General features: G+C 35.1%; 1 protein-coding gene across 6 annotated transcripts in view; it reads right to left on the bottom strand.

Annotated features, from left to right (window-relative positions):
- The window catches only part of TCEA2 (transcription elongation factor A2), a 42,224-nt gene that overhangs the window by 9,970 nt on the left and 12,839 nt on the right, over positions 1–19,415 (bottom strand). For all 6 annotated transcript variants that reach the window (XR_007950509.1, XR_007950510.1, XR_007950511.1 and 3 more), the window contains exons 4-6: positions 16,677–16,764; positions 10,578–10,711; positions 9,891–9,947 (exon numbers count right to left, since the gene is read on the bottom strand). Coding sequence is in view for 3 of the 6 variants with exons in the window: in XM_051976826.1 (XP_051832786.1) it covers positions 9,891–9,947; positions 10,578–10,711; positions 16,677–16,764 (279 nt within the window). In the remaining 3 variants the exon portion in view is untranslated. The remainder of the gene's footprint in view (positions 1–9,890; positions 9,948–10,577; positions 10,712–16,676; positions 16,765–19,415) is intronic.

Below are 19,415 nucleotides of genomic sequence, written 5' to 3'. Positions count from 1 at the left end.
CTCTGATTTTCCTCTCCCAACATGATTCATAAAGCCATGTATATTAAAAATAAATTTACTATTAAAAAATTAAAATTAAAAAAAGAAAAGAAAAGTTAGTTTTAAGGATCCTAGACTTATATAAGGAAGCAGCAGAAATTAAGTTACCCGGGTGTTTAATCTGAAGAAGAAAAGATTTAGGGGGCTATGTTAAAGTAATTGAAGGGTCATCATTCTGTCTGACTCCAGAGAGCAAATCTAGGAACACTGGGTGGAATCAAACTGTGTAAATATCTAGCAAGACATGAAGTGATGGCTAGAATTAGACATTAGAAGTTTGCTATCTTTCTTTTTTTTTTTTTTTAAATAATTATAACTTTTTATTGACAGAATCCATGCCTGGGTAATTTTTTTACCACATCATCCCTTGTACTCACTTCTGTTCTGACTTTTCCCCTTCCTCCTTCCACCCCCTACCCCAGATGGCAAGCAGTCCTATACATGTTAAATATGTCACAGTATTTCCTAGATACAATATATGTGTGTAGAACCGAACAGTTCTCTTGTTGTACAGGAAGAGTTGGATTCAGAAGGTAAAAATAACCCAGGAAGAAAAACAAAAATGCTTGCTACCTTTCTTAGACTGACAAACTACAAATTCACAAACTAAAAACACAGAAAACTCAACCAATAAACCATAATGGGTCAGACTTTAAACTATCATCCATAATCATCCAAATATAATTCTGATTCATAAATAAAGTAACATTTTAATAGACATTGCTATACTAAATATTTATAAGGAGAAAAAAAAGCTTTCAAAATGTAGAAATTTAGCAAAATCATGTAAGGAAATGCAAAAGCAGATAGTCCAATTATCTTGTCTGCAACTAGAATTGAACTGAGGAAGTTTTCAGTGACTAGAGAAGATGAACTTACAATGTAATACTTTTATTCAACTACAGAAATAAGTTATTTTACCTGCATGTACAATACTTTATAGAACATTAAGTATAAAAGAATAACAGCAGGTAATAATATAGGACTATTTCCATCTAAACCGTATTAAAAAGAAAAGAACTTTCCAATAATAATAACAATGATGATGCTGATAATGATGATGATGATAGCTAACACATTGCACTTTGACTTGAAACTCAATAAATAATCATCCAGCTGAAAGTCTTCTAGTGAGGAAGAACATACTCCATCTCTAAGAAACTGATGCACTTTTGAACAAATCTAATTATCGGGAAGTGTTTTCCCATATTAATCCAAAATCTATTTTTCTAAAACTTCCACCCACTGTTGCTAGATTTGTTCTGGATCCAGAGAAAGCAATGGTCCTTGGATTACTTAAACATCTCTATCATATGTCCCCTAAATCTTCTTTTTTCCAGAGTAAACATTCTCAGATTCCTTCAACCAATCCCCATTTGGTATTGCCTCTAATTCTCTCACCAACCTGATAAATCTCTAAATATTCTCCATTCCACATTAAACAACAATGAGATTGCATTCCATAGCAGCAGTCTATAATCCTGTGATGTCATATGACTAAACAAAAAGCTAAGGCTTTGAAAAAAAATAAACAATCCTAAATGTATTCTATATAATTAATCGAAGAGGTTATTGTAGGTAACTCTCATACTCCATTACCAATCAAAAGGTCCTACTGTAGATACTGTATGTGCATCAAGCATAGTCATCAACAGTAGGACGTAGAGTGGGAGAAATTCTATCCATCATACAACTAAATAGAAAATCTCTCAGGTAGACACTCCCAAGAGCCAATGTATCAAATCTTCCTTTAGGTAGGGTGAAAACAGAGAAAGAAAATTATAGACCAATTTTCCTAATGGATATTGATGCAAAAATCTTACGTAAAATATTAGCAAAGAGATTACAGAAAGTCATCCCTAGAATAATACATTATGACCAAGTAGATTTATACTAGGAAAGCAGGGCTGGTTCAATATTAGGAAAACTATTAGCATAATTGATTATATCAGTAACCAAACTAACAAAAATCAAATGATTACCTCAATAGATGCAGAAAAATCATTTGATAAAATCCAACATCCATTCCTCTTAAAAAACACTAGAGTAGAATAGGAATATATGGACTTTTCTTTAAAATGATCAATAGTATCTATTTAAAACCATCACCAAGCATCATATGTAAAGGGACAAACTAGAACCATTCTCAATAACATCAGGAGTGAAACAAGGTTGCCCCCATCACCATTACTATTCAATACTGTATAAGAAATGTTAGCAATTCCATTTTTGTTTTCCTTCTCAGGTTTTTTTCCTTCTTTCTAGATCCAATTTTTCTTGTCCAGCAAGATAACTGTATAAATATATAAACATATATTGGATTTAACATACTTTATCATATTTAACATATATTGGACTACCAGCCATCTAAGGGGAGGGAGGGAGGGGGGGGAAGGGAAAAGTTGAAACAGAGGTTTTGCAAAGGTCAATGTTGAAAAATAACCCATGCATGTTTTGTAAATAAAAAGATATAATAATAATAAAAAATAAAAATAAATAAAAAAGAGAAAAAAGAAATGTTAGCATTGGCTATAAAAGAAGAGAAAGAGATTAAAGGAATCAGAGGAAACCAAATTATCACTCTTTGCAGATGATATGATGGTATTCTTGGAGAACTCTAGAGAATAAACTAAAAAACTACTAGAAGCAATTCACAACTTTAGCAAAGTTGCAGGATACGAAATAAACCCACATAAATCATCAGCATTTTTATATATTACCAACAAAGTCCAACAGTAAGAGATACAAAGAGAAATTCCATTCAAAATAACTGTCAATATAAAATATTTAGGAATCTATCTGCCAAGGGAAAGTCAGGAACTATATGAACACAATACAAAACACCTTCCACACAAATAAAGTCAGATCTAATAAGTTGGAAAAATATCAAATTTTTGATTGTGATATCTGATTTTGATCACATTTTTTATATTTGAGCAAATATAATGAAAATTACAATACTACCTAAATTAATCTACTTATTTAGTGCCATACCAATCAAACTCCCAAGAAATTATTTTACAGACCTAGAAAAAAATAATAACAAAGTTCATCTAGAAGAACAAAAGGTCAAAAATTTCAAAGAAATTAGGGGAAAAAAATGCCAATGAAGGTAGCCTAACTGTGCCAGACCTAAAATTGTATTATAAAGCAGTGATATTTCTTTAAGAAATAGAGAAGTTTAGCAGTGGAATTCATTAGGTTCACAGACAAAATAGTCAATAACTATAGCAATCTAGTATCTAACAAACCCAAAGACACCAGCTTTTGGGATAAGAACTCACTATTTGACAAAAACTGCTGGGAAAACTTGAACTAGGCATTGACCTACACCTAACACCATATACCAAGATAAAGTCAAAATGGGTTCGTGATCTAGGTATAAAGAATGATATTATAAGCAAATCAGAAGAACATAGGATAGTTTACCTTTCAGACCTGTGAAGAAAGAAGGAATTTGTGAGCAAAGAAGAACTAGAACTCATAATTGAACACCAAATAGATAATTTTTATTATATTAAGCTATAAAGTTTTTGTGCAAACAAAACTAATGCAGACAAGATTAGAAGGGAAACAATAAACTGGCAAAACATTTTTACATTTAAGGGTTCTGATAAAAGCTTCAATTCTAAAATAGAGAGACATGTGGCTCAAATTTCCAAGAATTCAAGCCATTTCTCCGATTGATAAAATGGTGAAATGATATGAACAATTTTCAGATGAAGAAATTAAAACCATTTCTAGTCATATGAAAAAGTGTTCTAAATCACTATTAACCAGGGAAATGCAAATTAAGACAATTCTGAGCTATCCCTGCACATCTCTCAGATTGGCTAAGATGATAGGAAAAATAATGACATATCTTGGAGGGGATGTGAGAAAACTGGGACACTGATACATTGTTGGTGGAACTCTGAACAGATTCAACCATTCTGGAGAGCAATTTGGAACTATTCTCAAAAAGTTATCAAATTGTGCATACCTTTTGATCCAGAAGTGTTTTTACGAGGCCTATATCCCAAAGAGATCTTAAAAGAGGGAAAGAAACTCATATATGCAAAAATATTTGCAGCAGCCCTTTTTGTAATGGCAAGAAACTGGAAACTGAGTGGATACCCATCAGTTGAAGAATGGCTGAATAAGTTAATGGTATATGAATGTTATGGAATATTATTGTTCTATAAGAAACGATTAGGAGTTTGATTTTAGAGAAGCCTGGAGAGATTTATGTGAATTGATGCTAAGTGAAATGAATAGAACCAGGAGATGCTACATGTACATGGCAACAACAAGATTATACAATGAACAATTCTGATGGACATGGCTCTTTCCAACAATGAGATGACTGATGCTAGTTCCAATAGTCTTGTGATTAAGAGAGCCATCTGCACACAGAAAGAAGACTGTGAAAACTAAGTGTGGATTACAATATAGCATTTTCACTCTTTTTGTTGTTGTTCATTTGCATTTTGTTTTTTTATTCATTTTCTTTCCTTTTTGATTTGATCTTTCTTGTGCAGCAAGATAGATTGTACAAATATGTTTACATATATTGGATTTAACATATATTTTAACATGTATAACATATATTGGATTACTTGCCATGGGGGGGAAGGGAGGAAAATTTGGAACACAAGACTATATAAGAATTAATGTTGAAAAATTATCCGTGCATATGTTTTGAAAATAAAAAGCTTTAATAATAATAATAAAGAAACAACAACAACAAAATTCTTCTTTCTACAATCCTTCTTTGACACTGCTACAGAATAATCCTCCTAAGAGATAAATCTAACAATGTCACTCTCTAGATCAAAAATTATACATGGCTACATATTGTCTATAAATACAAGTTTCCAAACCTAACATTCAAAATCATCCATAATATCTCCAACCTACCTTTCCAGATTCATTGTACATCATTCAACAATTTAATGAGCAATACTATTCACCTACATGTCAGATACTATCCAAAGCTCTAGGGTTACAAAAACATCAAGGAAACAGTTCTTGCCTTTAAGAAGCTTACATTCTACTGAGAGAAATAACATGTTCAGAGCTAAATAAATATGAAATATATTCAACACAAAAACAAAATAATTCTAAGAGAAGGTACAGCAGTAACAAATGAAGGGATTAAATCTTCATATAGAAAGTAATTCAAACTGAGTTTTGAAGGGAACTGGGACAAGAGTAGGAGGGCATTCAGGGCATGAGGCACAAAACAGAGAGGCAAGAAGAGTTACACTGTCATAAACAACAACAAGGAGGTCTATTTGGCTTCCCTTATCCCACTGACTCTTTGATGAGAAATAATAGAAAACAGCCTAGACATATACCTTGGAACCAGATTGTGAAGAACTTTAAATATTAGGGTTCTGAGTCATGTGATCAAGATGGAGGACTAGACATTTTCTCAAAGATTCAAGACCTCTGAAAACTCTCCAAAATAAGAATTATGTGTAAGAGATAAAATAATTTCACTGCCTCCACTACCTACAACATTTAACAATGCAGTAATCCACTGAACCAACAACAGAAAAAAGTAATCCTCAACTGCTGAGTGAGCACTCCTTACCCCACAACCCACCATGTTTAAGGCAAGGTTGCACAAGTTAAATCATGAGCTTGCAGTAAAATTTTACTCTAAACTCCTTCCTCCCCCAGTGCCATAGAAAGTCAAAAAACAAAAGTTTGTCCTGGCTGAACAGCAATGTGGCAATGTTATGTGCTGCAATAGAGCTCAGCTGGGAACTAAAAAACAGAAAACTGGGGCCTGTGTGTGTGGCTATGTGCCACTCCACTAAGCCTGAGGAAAAGAGTCCAGTATCCAGCTGGAACTAATTCTGTATCTCTAGAAGTCAGACCTGAGACAGAGATTGAAAATGAAGAAATTTTAACTGTCTAGCATAGGGGGAGGCTGAGGGCTTTTTGAGATCTAGATTCCTGGAAAACCAACATAAAAAGAGAAGGAATAAGAAAATAAGTAATAGAGAAAAATAAGAAAACAGATGAATTTATCAAAGATCTTAGGAGGAAGGAAATTCAGTTACAGAACTTAAGCATTAAGCAATAAATCAACAGGAAAGATATTAATAACAGAAGGGAATATAACCTCCAAATTCTCCAAAAGAGTTCTAAGAACTAAGAAAAATATTATAAGATAAAGAAAAGTGAATCCACACCTGATGAATCAGAGGAACCTGTGAGTTCCAAAAATATATATATACATATGGAATAATAGCAAAATGTTTCTGAAGTTTAAAAGGAAATAAGAATCATGAAAATAGAATATATGTACTATACGGCAGAACTGGAAGAACAGAAAAACTTGAGTCCGCAGTGCCAAATCTTACCAAAGAAGTGAAGAGAATAATTGTTTAAGAGTACAAATACAAAAAATGAAGAGTAATCTGGAAGAGAAGCCAAAAGCAACATTAAGAGAAAACAATCTCGATACAAGCAAAATAAAATGAATATAAGAACAGGATGCAGACAATTTAAGGATTGAAGGCCTTCTAGAAGAACATGTCAATTTCAAAAAATCTGAAAAAAATTAACCAGAACTTCTGAACATAGTCTACAAAATGCCAATCGATAGAACCCACAGAAAGGTGACCTCCAGGAAAAAAAAAAAAATCATCTGCCACATCCAAAACACATAGTGATTAAATGTGGCAATTACACTAACAAATAACAAATTCTACAAATGATCATAAAGTTTCAAAAATAAAGGAAAGAAATATAACATTATTCTGTACTTACAAGAAACCATATGAGGGAATAAAATGATGTTTCAAACAGCAGAAGAATTCAAGATATAACCCATTAATATACCCTATAAACCTAAGTATAACAATAAAAAAAAAAAGATGTACTTCAATAAAGAAGATGTTTGAAGCACTCCTAGAAAGAAAACCAGACCTGAACAAATTATTTGTTTTGCAAACACTGCCAACAAAAGAAATACAAGAAAGGTAAACAAAAAAATAACAACAGAAGAAGCATTAAGAAATTTCATTTTAATACACACAAGCCAATAAGCAAGACCTATAGAGCAATCTAGTATTTGATAAACCCCCAAATTCCAGCTTCTGGAATAATAATTCACTATTTGACAAAATTTGACAGGAAAACTGGAAAATAGTATGTCAGAAACTCAGCATAAACCTACATCTCACACTTCATACAAAAATAAGGTCAAAATGGATACGTGATTTGGGCATAAAAGTTGATATCAATCATAAACAAATTAGGAGAACAAGGGATAATTTACCTATCAGATTTTTGAAGAAGGGAGGAATTTATGACCAAAGAAGAGATAGAGAACATTGTGAAAAGCAAAATGAACAACTTTGATTACATTAAGTTTGAAAAGTTTTGCACAAATAAACCCAACAGAAACAAGATTAAAAGGGAACTACAAAGATGGGGGAAAATCTTTACAGCCAATATTTCTGATAAAAGTCTCATTTCTAAAATATATAAAGAACTGTGTCAAATTTAAAAGAATACATATCATTCCCCAATTGAAAAATGATCAAAGAATATGAATAGGCAATTTTCAGATGATGAAATTAAAGCCATTTATAGTTATATGAAAAAATGTTCTAAATAACTATTGATTAGAAAAATACAAATTAAAACAACTCTGAGATATCATCTCACACCTCTCAGATTGGCTAGGATGACAGGAAAGGATGTTGGACAGGAAATGGATGTGGAAAAACTGGGACACTGACGCATTGCTGGTGGAGTTGTGAAATGATCCAACCATTCCAGAGAACAATTTGGAATTATGCCCAAAGGGCTATAAAATTGTGTATTCCCTTTGACCCAGAAGTACCATTTTTGGGTCTATATCCCAAAGAAATCAGAAGGGAGGGAAAAGGACCCGTATATGCAAAAATGTTTGTAGTAGCTCTTTTTGTGATAGCAAAGAATTGGAAAATGAGTAGATGCCTGTCACTTGGGAATGGCTGAACAAATTGTAGTAAATGAAGGTAATGGAATACTACTGTTGTATAAAAAATGATTAACAAGATGATTATAGAAGGCCTGGAAAGATTTACATGAACTGATGCTGAGCAAAACAAGCAGAACCAGGAATACATTGTATATAACAGTAAGAATGTGCAATGATCAACTATGAAAGGCTTAGTTCTTTTCAATGGTTCAATGATCCAAGGCAATCCCAAAAGACTTTGGACAGAAAATGCCATATCCAGAAAAATATCTAAGGAGACTAAATGTAAGTCAATAGCATACTATGTTCACTTCTTTTTTCTGTTGTTTTTTCTCCCACGATTTTTCCCATTTGCTCTGATTTTTCTCTCCCAGCAAAATTTGTAAAACAATGTGTATTAAAAATAAGCCAAAAAAAGAGAGATTTCATTCTAAAAATACACAAGGAGCCATGAATGAAAGCAGAAGACAGAAGTGATGGAGAAAAAGGTCTGAAAATCATGGGCCAAACCTCACAATCTCCTGGCTATAGGTGAATCAATGTTTTTGTGGGACTTACAGAATCTTTTAAATAGAACTGTTGAAATCAACAGTTTGATTGTTGGAAGATGTTGGACTACCAGGACAGCAAGTTCTCCCCCAAACCTTCACATATACACCAGATGAAATCTTGATGGAGAAATTCAAGGCAAAGTCAGAAATCATCTTTCCAGATCAAATCAGCATAAGGCGACAGAGAAGTCTTTGAACCCTGGGGGCAAAGTCTGGCATGGAACACAGGAAGAATCTGTGCATCAGAACAAAAAGTGGTCCCAAGCTCATATTGGGGCCTCATCCCCAGAGCCATCCCAGCCTCAATGGTGCCAACTAGCAACTTCTGTTCACTTAGTATCCATTTCTGGTCACAGAAACAGGGTGGAATAAGGAGAGATGACCTGTCCCTGATCTATCCCTAAACTTCAGCACAGACCCTTGAACTCTATATCAAACAAGGAGAAGTTTCAGAAGCAAGCAGTAACAGTGTGGCCTTGAAGTCTACAAAATAATAAGGAGGGTAGAAATACCAAACCAAAAGGAAGCCTACAATTCTGTCAGTGTAAGCCAGTAGAGTTTCTCAGCTGGCTGACTGGCACTGAGCCCATCCCAGCACTGTTGCTCAGACCTAAACCCAGGGCAGGCAATCACAGAGTTCAGAGCAGGGAGAGAGCAATCAATCTTTATTCTCCAAATGAAAATTCCTAGGAACATTATAACCAAAATCCAGAGCTTCTATGTAAATGCTAGATATTAAAGAAGAAGAATAAGAGATTTGCTGGAAGGTAGAGTCAATAAGCCTTGGCAACTGATTAGATATAGGGGATGAACTACACTCCACCCTCTGAGTTTGTCCTCCTCATCTCCATACACGGCCACAGGCCATCACCAATGAGTGAAATGCACTGTTTCCTTATCTTTATTGATTGAAATCCTCCCTCATTCACTCCTCAAATTTTCCTAGAGTTCTTTTGTCTGGATCTCTCCTTTGACTACAACGCATTCTATTCTGCATCAAATTTATCTGTATTCATCTTGCATACACCACCATTTTCTTCTATGTAAGCTCTTGAGAATAAGGACTAGTCCACTTTTCATCTTTGTATCCCAGCATCAAGCAAAGGACCCTGAACATATTAGGAACTTAAAAACATTTGTTACTAAACTGAATTAACTAAAGATTTATACAATATATTAACTTTATAGTCTTCTGGCCCGGATAGGAATGGCCTGAGCTGTTGATAACATCTCTATTAAGACATAATTAAGCCCAGTTGTGACTCCCTCCCGAGCGGTGGAGCAAACACTCATCTACTTAGCCTCCTTCTGGCAAGCCTTCTTTCAAAGGATATATTCTTCAATCTGGGCAGATAAATGCTCACAGTCTGCACCAATCGCAATATGGTCATCTGTAAACAAAAGACAGTTCTAAACAACAACCAATGTCAGAAAAGAGAAAAAATAATAATAGTAACTTTTTCATTGTGAGAAACTAATTGAGTTAATTCATCATTTTCCAGAAATAAAGTGATGCCCATAACTTATAGCTGACGCCAAACCCAAACTGTGTAGCTGATTTATTTTTGAGTTCTTTGCCATTTCCACAATCCAGATCTCTGTCAGGGTTATAATGTTCTCTCCCTTGACTCTTTCCATCTGTCATGAGCTAAAATGACGACAACATAATCAACCCTTCTAATTAGTTTGGCACTTAAAAAGAAATATGACCAAAGTCATTACATTCTAAATTGGATTTGGCATCATAATATCAGAAAATAGGACCCTCTATGATAAAAACTTTATTTGGAGCTTTCAGCCAAGAACTTCAAAGTACTTTATGAAATTAAACACCTTTACATGAAATCTCACTGAGATAGCCAAGGGTTTTATTTACCAAATGCCAGGAGTTCCTAGATGCATAGTCTCAGAATTCAGGCCTTTCCCTGTTGTGTCTGGAGGAAATGGGGAATTTTTAGGATCCCACATATTAAGGAACCTTCTGTGGCCACACCCTCTGATATCTACTTCTCTTCACTTACTGTCTGTCTGAAGGGCTGCTGTCAGCATTTCTCGACATTTATTACGAACAGCATCACAGGTTATGGGAATAGGAGGGAAGGTAGTAATTTTCGGAGTGGTGAGAGTCCTCGGTGGGTCTTGCTTTTTGTTGGAGCTAAAAAAAGAAAAACTTTGTCAGAATGTTTTGGTTGAGACAACCATGGACAATGTGGTAAAGATATGTGACTTAAGACATAATTCCAAGTGAATTAAATAAATACTACTATTGTTTGTAGCTCAGTGTTTTTTAGTTGTGTCTGACTCTTTGTGATCTCATTTGGGTCTTCTTGGCAAAGATACTGGAATGGTTTGCCATTTCCTTCTCCAGCCCATTTTACAGATGAGGAAACTGAGGCAAAAATAGTTAAGTAACTTGCCAAGGATATATCACTACTTAGTGTCTGAAGCCAGATTAGAAATTAGGAAGATGAATCTTCTTGACTCCAGGTCTTGTGCTCTATCCATTATGCCACACAGCTATCGCCAAACTAACTAAACTACCTCAAATCTAATTCCAGTTCAATATTCCCATCCAAAATGATCAAAGGATATTAAACAACTAGTTTTCATAGGAAAAAAATGCTAGCTTTCAACAACCATAGTTTCTAAAAATGCTTCAAATCACTAAGTATAGAAATACCTTAAAGCAACTTCATTCCATCACATTAGCAAAGATGATAAGAAAGATGACAACTGCTGGAAGAGAATTTGTCCAAGCATTCTAGAAAGCAATTTGGAACTATGCTCCAAAAACATCTCTAAACTATAAGTTACTGGGGAGAAGAAAGGTATCTGTGAATTTTTGTGTATGCTTTAGAAAAAACAGGGTCAAACAGGGCTCATTCACAAGAATACCCTGATTAGTGATAAGATCATTTTTTTAAAGGAAACTAAAATTGATAGATTTTTAAAAACATACTACTTGCCCTCTGTAATTCCTTTAGTAAAAGGGCTGAGAACTGAGAGGGTCACAATAGCTCTGCTCAAGAAATCAGGGAAGACCACTTGAAAAACTTTATAAGCTTTATGAAATACTTTTTCCCCCCAAACAAGATGTTATCACAAATCAAGAAAACAAGACAGTTCACCTATTAGCTGAGACTGTTGCAAAAAATCTTTACAATGCTATCAACTTTATTTCCACTCTGAGTTTACCCATGAATACCACATACAAGTAAAGAACCCAAGTCTCTGGGCTGGTATTTGCTAACTCATCAAACTATGTTGGCTGAGTTGTGTGTTTTTGAAGTAAGAAAGCAAAAAGATTCAGGCAAAACTTCCTTGTGACAATGCAGTATGGCTGGAGGGAATGTCATTGCCTGGATAGTTTCTCCTATATTTAGGGGTTTGTCTTTCAGTCCCTTACTGGATCTTGGGCTGTGAAATAACCTGCTTTGGGTCTGAAGTGAAGTTATGCCAAAGGACTAGGTAATGATAATTAGTGATAATTCTGTGTCGTATGGTCTTGTCCATGACAACAATTTGTGAGCCCTTTCCAATTCTCAGGTATAACAGTGTCAGCTATCAAGAGGCTCTATCCCAAAACCTTAGAAGACGTCATCAATATTCACAAAAGTTCCCCCCCCCGCCCCTGCGGCAACTAGGTGGCACAATGGATAGAGCACCAGCCCTAAAGTCAGGAGGATCCGAGTTCAAATATGGCCTCAGATACTTAATACTTCCTGGCTGTGTGACCCTGGGCAAGTCACTTAATCCCAACTGTCTCAGAAAAAAGAACTCCCCAACTTTCTGTCAAAAATTATGGAGAATTTTAACTGGAAAATTCTAGAGAACTATAATTTGTTGATCTAGCCTATTTCATAAACCATAACCCATTAATTTAGGTACTTTCTGTTTAAGGAATCGTTATGATTTGGGTGATCTTGTGAGACACTCATCATTTAAGGGGACAAGAAATGGAAAAGAGGAGAAGAAAGGATGTTTATAATGTATCAGGAGTGGCCTCTAATTTAAGCCCCGTTTTAAGATCAGAGCCTCTAATTTAAGCCCTGTTTTAAGATCAGATATTCCAAACTTGAACTTCAGTATGACCAGAAAGAGAAGATTTGGAGAACGGAAACCTGGATTCAAGTCACAGCTCTGGTACTTATTACCTGGGTGAACGTGGGCAAGTCATTTACTGTGTCTGGTCCTCAGTTTCCTCTTCTGTAAAAGATGGGGATAATCTCTGAGATCACAAGGTCAGCTACTGCTGTCCATATGTCTAAAGTGGATCCTATGATTCAGCACTAAAATTCTATGTAAAGTCCTTTAAAACATTCTAGCAGCTGTTACTGTATTTAATCAGGTGAGATTTACAGATTCAAGTCTATGCATTAAAGGGAAACAAAAGGACTTCCTAAGGGGAAAAAGAAAAAAAGAAAAGAAAAAAACACACAGGTGTAGAAAATGATCTCATTTCCCCAGCACCACACTAACTTCTGAAATTATTGTTGTTGTTTTATTTTAAGTCTTCCTTTCCCATGACCTCTGTCTTCCCTCTCATCCCCCAACTACCATCCCTCCAACTTAATAAGAAATCATCTGAATCCAGAATAAATTTAAACGAGCTTAGTAGACTGTCCAGAGCAAAAAAGTTATTTGGGCCTCAAGGTCCTCATCTCTGGAATTCTAGAACTCTCTCCAATGCTTCAACTATGTCTAAAATGCCCCATGACCTAGACTAGCTTAGAGATTATGATGGAAGATGTTCATTTCCTAAAGATAATTTTACTTTGTGCCTGACATCTACCATCTAGTTGACCTTCCATCTTTGAGCAGATAAAATAAAGTTTGTAAATAAAGCACTTTCCATCCAATAACCCTGTGAAATAAACAGTATCCTCATTTTACAAATGAGGCTCAGAAGTTATATGTCGTCTCTATAGTCATACAGATTGTAGATTTTAGTCAGAACTGAATTTGAAAGTCCAGCATGCTTTCCAATATACCAAGCTATAGGAAAAAAGTTTTACTAATTTGCACTTCTCACTTGGGGAAGATTTATTTCACATACAGGGTTCTGTCAATCATAGGTTTACTAATGCTGCTAATAGAAATTTCTAATATACATTCCTCATTATGTGTTCTTGATGGGATGGGGGTATAGACAAGAGAGTCACTCTTGAAGAAGCAGGTAGAGGGAAAAAGCAGCAATTACTTGTCACATTCTAATCTCTCTTTACTAGTCATATTTCTCAGGGACCCCTGGCTCTGGAGGGGCAGCTGGATATTGCAGGGGCTAGAACACCAAGCCTGGAGTAAACAAAACTTGAATTCAAATCCAGTCTCAAACACTTACTAGCTGTGTGACCCTGGGCCAAGTCACATAACCTTGTTTTGCTGTTTCCTCATCTGTAAAATGAACTAGAAAAGGACATGGCAAACCACTCCAGTATCTTTGCCAAGAAACCCCAAATGAGATTCACAAAGAGTTAGACAAAAGTGAAACTTATGAATAACAAACCTGGCCCTGTTATTGGCTTCCAGCCTTCAAAACCATGCTCCTCCTGCTGTCTCCTCAGAGGCTGGGACTTTTCACCCTTAAACATTCAATCATGTCTGCTGCCCTCTCTTCATCCCTCTTTTAGGCCCACTGCTTTCACCCACTGATGAATTCCTAGAGAAGTCTCCATTATGTGAAAAGGCCCAGGCTAGCCTTCATTCCTTCCTAGACTTGTCCCTAGACTTCAAAACCATGGTGCTGTTACCACATACCTTCATCCTGCACCCCCTCTCTCTTGCTTTTCAGCCTCCTTTTGTATGTTAGCTTCTCCCAAAAGAATATAAAATCCTTGAGGACAACATGTTTTTTGGTTTATATTTGTATCCTCAAAGTTTAGCACGGTGCCTCGCACACAGTAAGAACTTAAATACTTGTTTCCTTCTCTCCTTCCTTCTTTCCTTAAGAAAAGTTTCTGGGATTGAGCCCAATTTATTTAGTTTCTAACAACTATGTAAACGACAGGTCGTAAATCAGTCTCTAACTATAAGTCTAACATATAGTTAAAAAACAAAAACCAAAACCAAAAAAAATCCCCTGAATTTAGAATCAAAAGACTTGATTTTAATTTCTGGTTCTGATATTAGCTACTTCTGTTATCCAAACAAGTGCTTGTATTAGTCTGATCAGCCACAGTCAGACACACTACAACTTGACTCTAACATAGTGATGTCATTTTGGTCCTCTTCAAGAATAAAGGACACAAACAATTACCAATGATCCAGACATCAGTTTTCACTTCTATAAAATGAGGAATTTGTACTAGATAGAAAGATCCCTTTCTAACTCTAAATCTTCTGCTCTTCTCCACACTCTTTATTCTAAACCTAGTAGATTCATCCTTAGCCATTATGTTTTCCCTAAAGGAAACTTCTGTAATGAACGAGATATTCTTAGTGAACTTCTGCAAAAGTTTTATGATGATGGGAAATTCTGACAGTGTGCTATAAATAATAATAATAATAATAATTCTAGATTTTACAGATTGAAGCATACTTTTTTTTTCACTTTACTTTTCTTAAGGGTTTTTTGTTTGTTTATTTTTTAGAATGGGGGAGATCTATGCTTTCTTTCACAACATGACTTTTATGGAAATATTTTGCATAACTTCACATGCACTTTCTCAATGTGTTGAGGGGAGAATCTGGAACTCAAAGGTTTAAAAACAAATGTAAAAAAATTATTTTGCATGTAACTGGGAAAAATAAAATATTAAATAAATGAAAAATATGCATACCCAGACACATACACACACACACACACACACACACACACCCTGGATTTGAAATCAGAGGAGCTACTTCCAAATTAAACTTCACAATTAATAATCTAAGTGACCACAGATTTTGGCTTTCATAAAATGAAGGGTTTGGACTAAACAACCTCACTAATTTCTTCTAGTTCTGTGATCTTAAGCAATGTAAAAGACACCTAGTCATGATCTGTCATCCATCCATGGACTCCTTTTCTTCAGACAACAAATAAAACTCAAAGAGAAAAAAGAGACAGTAAATACAATCACTTTTCCTGTCAACTCTCATCTGCAATAATGTTAGTGGGAAGGAAAGAAAATCTCACAACTTTCAGCCTTGGAAAACTGCTTTTTCAAGGGCATCTGAAGCCAGGCCAACCATTCCCAAGCAGCTGCATGTGAGATAACTTTTATCCAAACTGACTGTACGATCAAAGAAAAGAAACACAGAAGCCAAACAAATACATATAGGATAACCAAAACAAAGTTAAAACAAACCAAATCTAGTCAACAGGAGAAAATGTAGTTAAGAATCCAAAAATAAAAGATCCTTAGAGAGCAACAACAACAAAATGAACCAAGTGAAAAGCATCATCCTAACAAAAATACTCCAGGATTACAGATTTAGAAATGGGTGGAGTCGTAAGAGAACAACTAGCCCAATCATACATTTTACAAATAAAGAAACTGGAGCTCTGAATGGAAAAATGACTTGCTGAAAATCATATAGTTTGTAAACAGGAGAGCCAGTATTCAGTGCCAGTTGTTCTGACTCTAAATTCCATGATCATCTCACAAAATGGTGATGAATGGACACGTTTTTCTTGCAAACAGGAAAACTATCAATGCCCAAAAACCAAAAGGAACTTTCTAAAGACCAAAAGTAAAATTAACAAAAATATCATAATCAGTCTCAACATTTTACATTTTCTGTAACTGAAATAATCCCATACCTACAGGCAGGCATGTGTTCCAACCTGATAATCAGAAATTTGCACATATCCCAATAGAGGCATGTTGAAAAACTCCTCTCCAATTTCAGATTAGGTTATACCGCTGACTGGTTTGCATATAATACAGTATTCATCATAAAATCCTTTTCAAAGAGCTATAAGTAATTTATAGAAATCTTTTTAGTCTTGAACATCCCTCTGAAGTAAATGCACTGATTCTTATCCATGTTTTACTGATGGGAAATAGGGGCCTGCTTCCAAAAACAAAAAGAGACACAAAGTCAAAAAGAAGTCTGCCTATGGTCTCCATCCCACATCAGAATGACTCCCAGTCCACATTTCCCTTGAACATCTCTGTCAGTTGGAATTTCACCTTTGATCTTTTGTGTCAGAGGCATCCTTCGAAGACGTTGCCAAGGAAGAATTCCTTTTCTTCTCATCATTTTTATCTTCTGAGGCATCTAAATTCAATAGGAAAAAAAATGGAAACACATAATGGCAGATCAAATGGAATTGTAATTAAATTGAGAAGTGATCTGAAAGCAAACCACAAATCCTTTCTATTTTTCTACTAGCCTAGTTAGCAGAGCACATAAACTGTTTGGGCCAAACCTGTTTGGAACACCTTATCCTAAAGCACAAAAGGATCTCAGCTATACTCTCAAGAGTATTCTGCTGGGAAAGAATGAAAGTGCAGACTCTAAACAATTTAAAAATTCTAAGAATAATAAATCTCTCCTTAGGCTCTCCTCCAATGCTTCATGGGGGCAGAGAGATGATTCTGGGTCCTCACAGATTCTTCCAGCACAACACAAGTTCTTATAGGTCTCACTAAGCTAGAAAGCCTTCAAGTACAAGCCCACCAATGGATTTTATATTTTCTGTCCAAGTATTAGCCTAGGTAAGTGCAAAGATGTTGGCCAACAGGTGAGGAATATTTTGAGGCACAGCAACTTGTGACACCTTCATTGTGAAGGAATCACAGGAACACATATATGACAAAAATATATCCTGTGATGCACCAAGAGCTTAGGACTTGCATTTATATGTTTTACAATTTACAAAGCAGTTTTCTCATAGCTATAAAAGTACACATATTCTTATCCCCATTTTACAGATGAGGAAATTTAAGATAAAAAAGATCAAGTGACTTGACCAAGAAAACATAGCTAGTAAGCAGTAGAGAGTCAGGACTTAAGCCCAAGTCTCTTAACTCCAAGTTTAGCACTCTTTCCTCTATACCACATTACAGCAGTAACAGCAGATAGCAGTGTGTCTTGCCACTAATGCCAGATACCCAGCAATCCTGAGAGAGTCTCATCTAGGTCCAAAGCTGACTAAGGAGACTCTATCAGGATTACATCATGCTTCTACTGAGAGCCAGTCCTTCAAGATACAGCTCCAATTTGACTGCTAATATAAACATGGTCACATTATGTAATGTGATCTTTTACCTTATGGGGAATAAGTAAGTCAAAAGTCATGCCTATAATATTATGAATGTTTTTACTCTCAATAAATTCTTTGTAATTCAATGTTTATAAAACAGATTGCATGGCTAGCACTTTACAGCAAAAAGAGCACTGGACTTGGAGGCAGGAGGCCTGAGTTTGATGCCCAAATCTGCCACTTACTTGTTGCGTAGTTATGGTTAAATCACTCAATCTCTATGAGCCTCAGTTTCTCAATCTGTAAAATGAAAATAATAATATTTGCACTATCCATTTTATAGGGGATTGTGAGATAAAAACTTTGTAAGTTATAAGATGCTAAAAAAAAGTATGAGCTATTAACATTAAAGAATATTTTATTTAACTAAACAAATATAAAGATATAAGAACACAACCTGTACAAAAAGACATAACTTTTTTAATAGAAAAATTTCCCCAGGAAGTATTCCTACAAATAGCAATGATTTCTATTCAACATCAGCCTGGCTAATTCTATTGAATGATTAACAGAGCTGTGAAAATTGTCATACTCCCCTAGCTAAGGAATAAAACAATTTGATGGGTACATCCAAAAAAGGCCTAGTAAATCTAGCCCTTCGTCCATCAACTTCATGCATTTTTAGAGTTCAATTGAAAGGACAGAACAAGTAGAGTAAGTACAATTGTAGGAAAGAATTCTTGTATTTCAGGACTAAAGGGCATACTGATAATATTTTCCAGAAGTGCTGCAACATCACCACTTGTCATTTTCAAAATGTCATGAATGTCCTAAAATCTGAAGGCAGATTTTGATAATTAAAGTATCAGAATCCTTTCAAACAATTGGAATCACACACACACTCCCACCTCCACTCCCTATCTCCCAACTCCACAATATACTCTACCAAATTCATTCTTGCTAACTTATACATAGAAACAACCCTATGCAGTCTTGTTGATGATGAGTGCTAAACACCATCACGAACTAAATAACATTATAGTTACCATTTTTAGGTGAAACATTTGAGAACTAACTATATGCACAATATAAAGGAAGTTACATAATACACAAATACATAAGAACAATATTTTTCCTAATAAAATGAAGAGTTAATTACTTTTTATCTAGCATTTTAAGGTTTTCAAGGTGCTTAACATATGTATGGGGTACTTCTACCCAAATAAATAGTAATCCCTATGCCTTAACAGACTGTCTAACAGACAAAACAAAACAAAAATTCATCTACTGGTGCTGAGGTCTGTCATTTAGCTAGACTATTTCTCACCAAGAAAACACTTTTTTAGAGCTTACATTCTGTTAACAGAATGGCCTCCAAGAGGCCAGAATCACTTCCATACTGAGATGAGGCATCAGAGGAAGACTTTTAAATGAAGACGAATAATAATTTATCAAAAATAATTAGGAATAAACTTATTCAGAAAAATCAGATTTTCTCCTTTTTTTTTAATGTTTCTCTGCCCCACAGGCTAGCTAAATTCCCTCCTAGTAATCCCTTATTTCTGTTCTATCCTTTTTCTGAAATACCCTTTATCTGGAATCCTTTGCTCTAAATTGGAAACTTTTAGTTTCTTTGCTGACTGGTTCATATCTGACTGTGACCTCAGAGATGGAAAACAAATCCCACCTGCATGAGCAGTACCCATCCCCTTCCCTTTAACAC

The sequence above is a fragment of the Antechinus flavipes genome, chromosome 2, assembly GCF_016432865.1.
Source record: "Antechinus flavipes isolate AdamAnt ecotype Samford, QLD, Australia chromosome 2, AdamAnt_v2, whole genome shotgun sequence".
NCBI classification, from domain to species: domain Eukaryota; kingdom Metazoa; phylum Chordata; class Mammalia; order Dasyuromorphia; family Dasyuridae; genus Antechinus; species Antechinus flavipes.
Note: the sequence above shows the minus strand (reverse complement) of the source record. Positions and strands in the feature narration are given on the sequence as shown.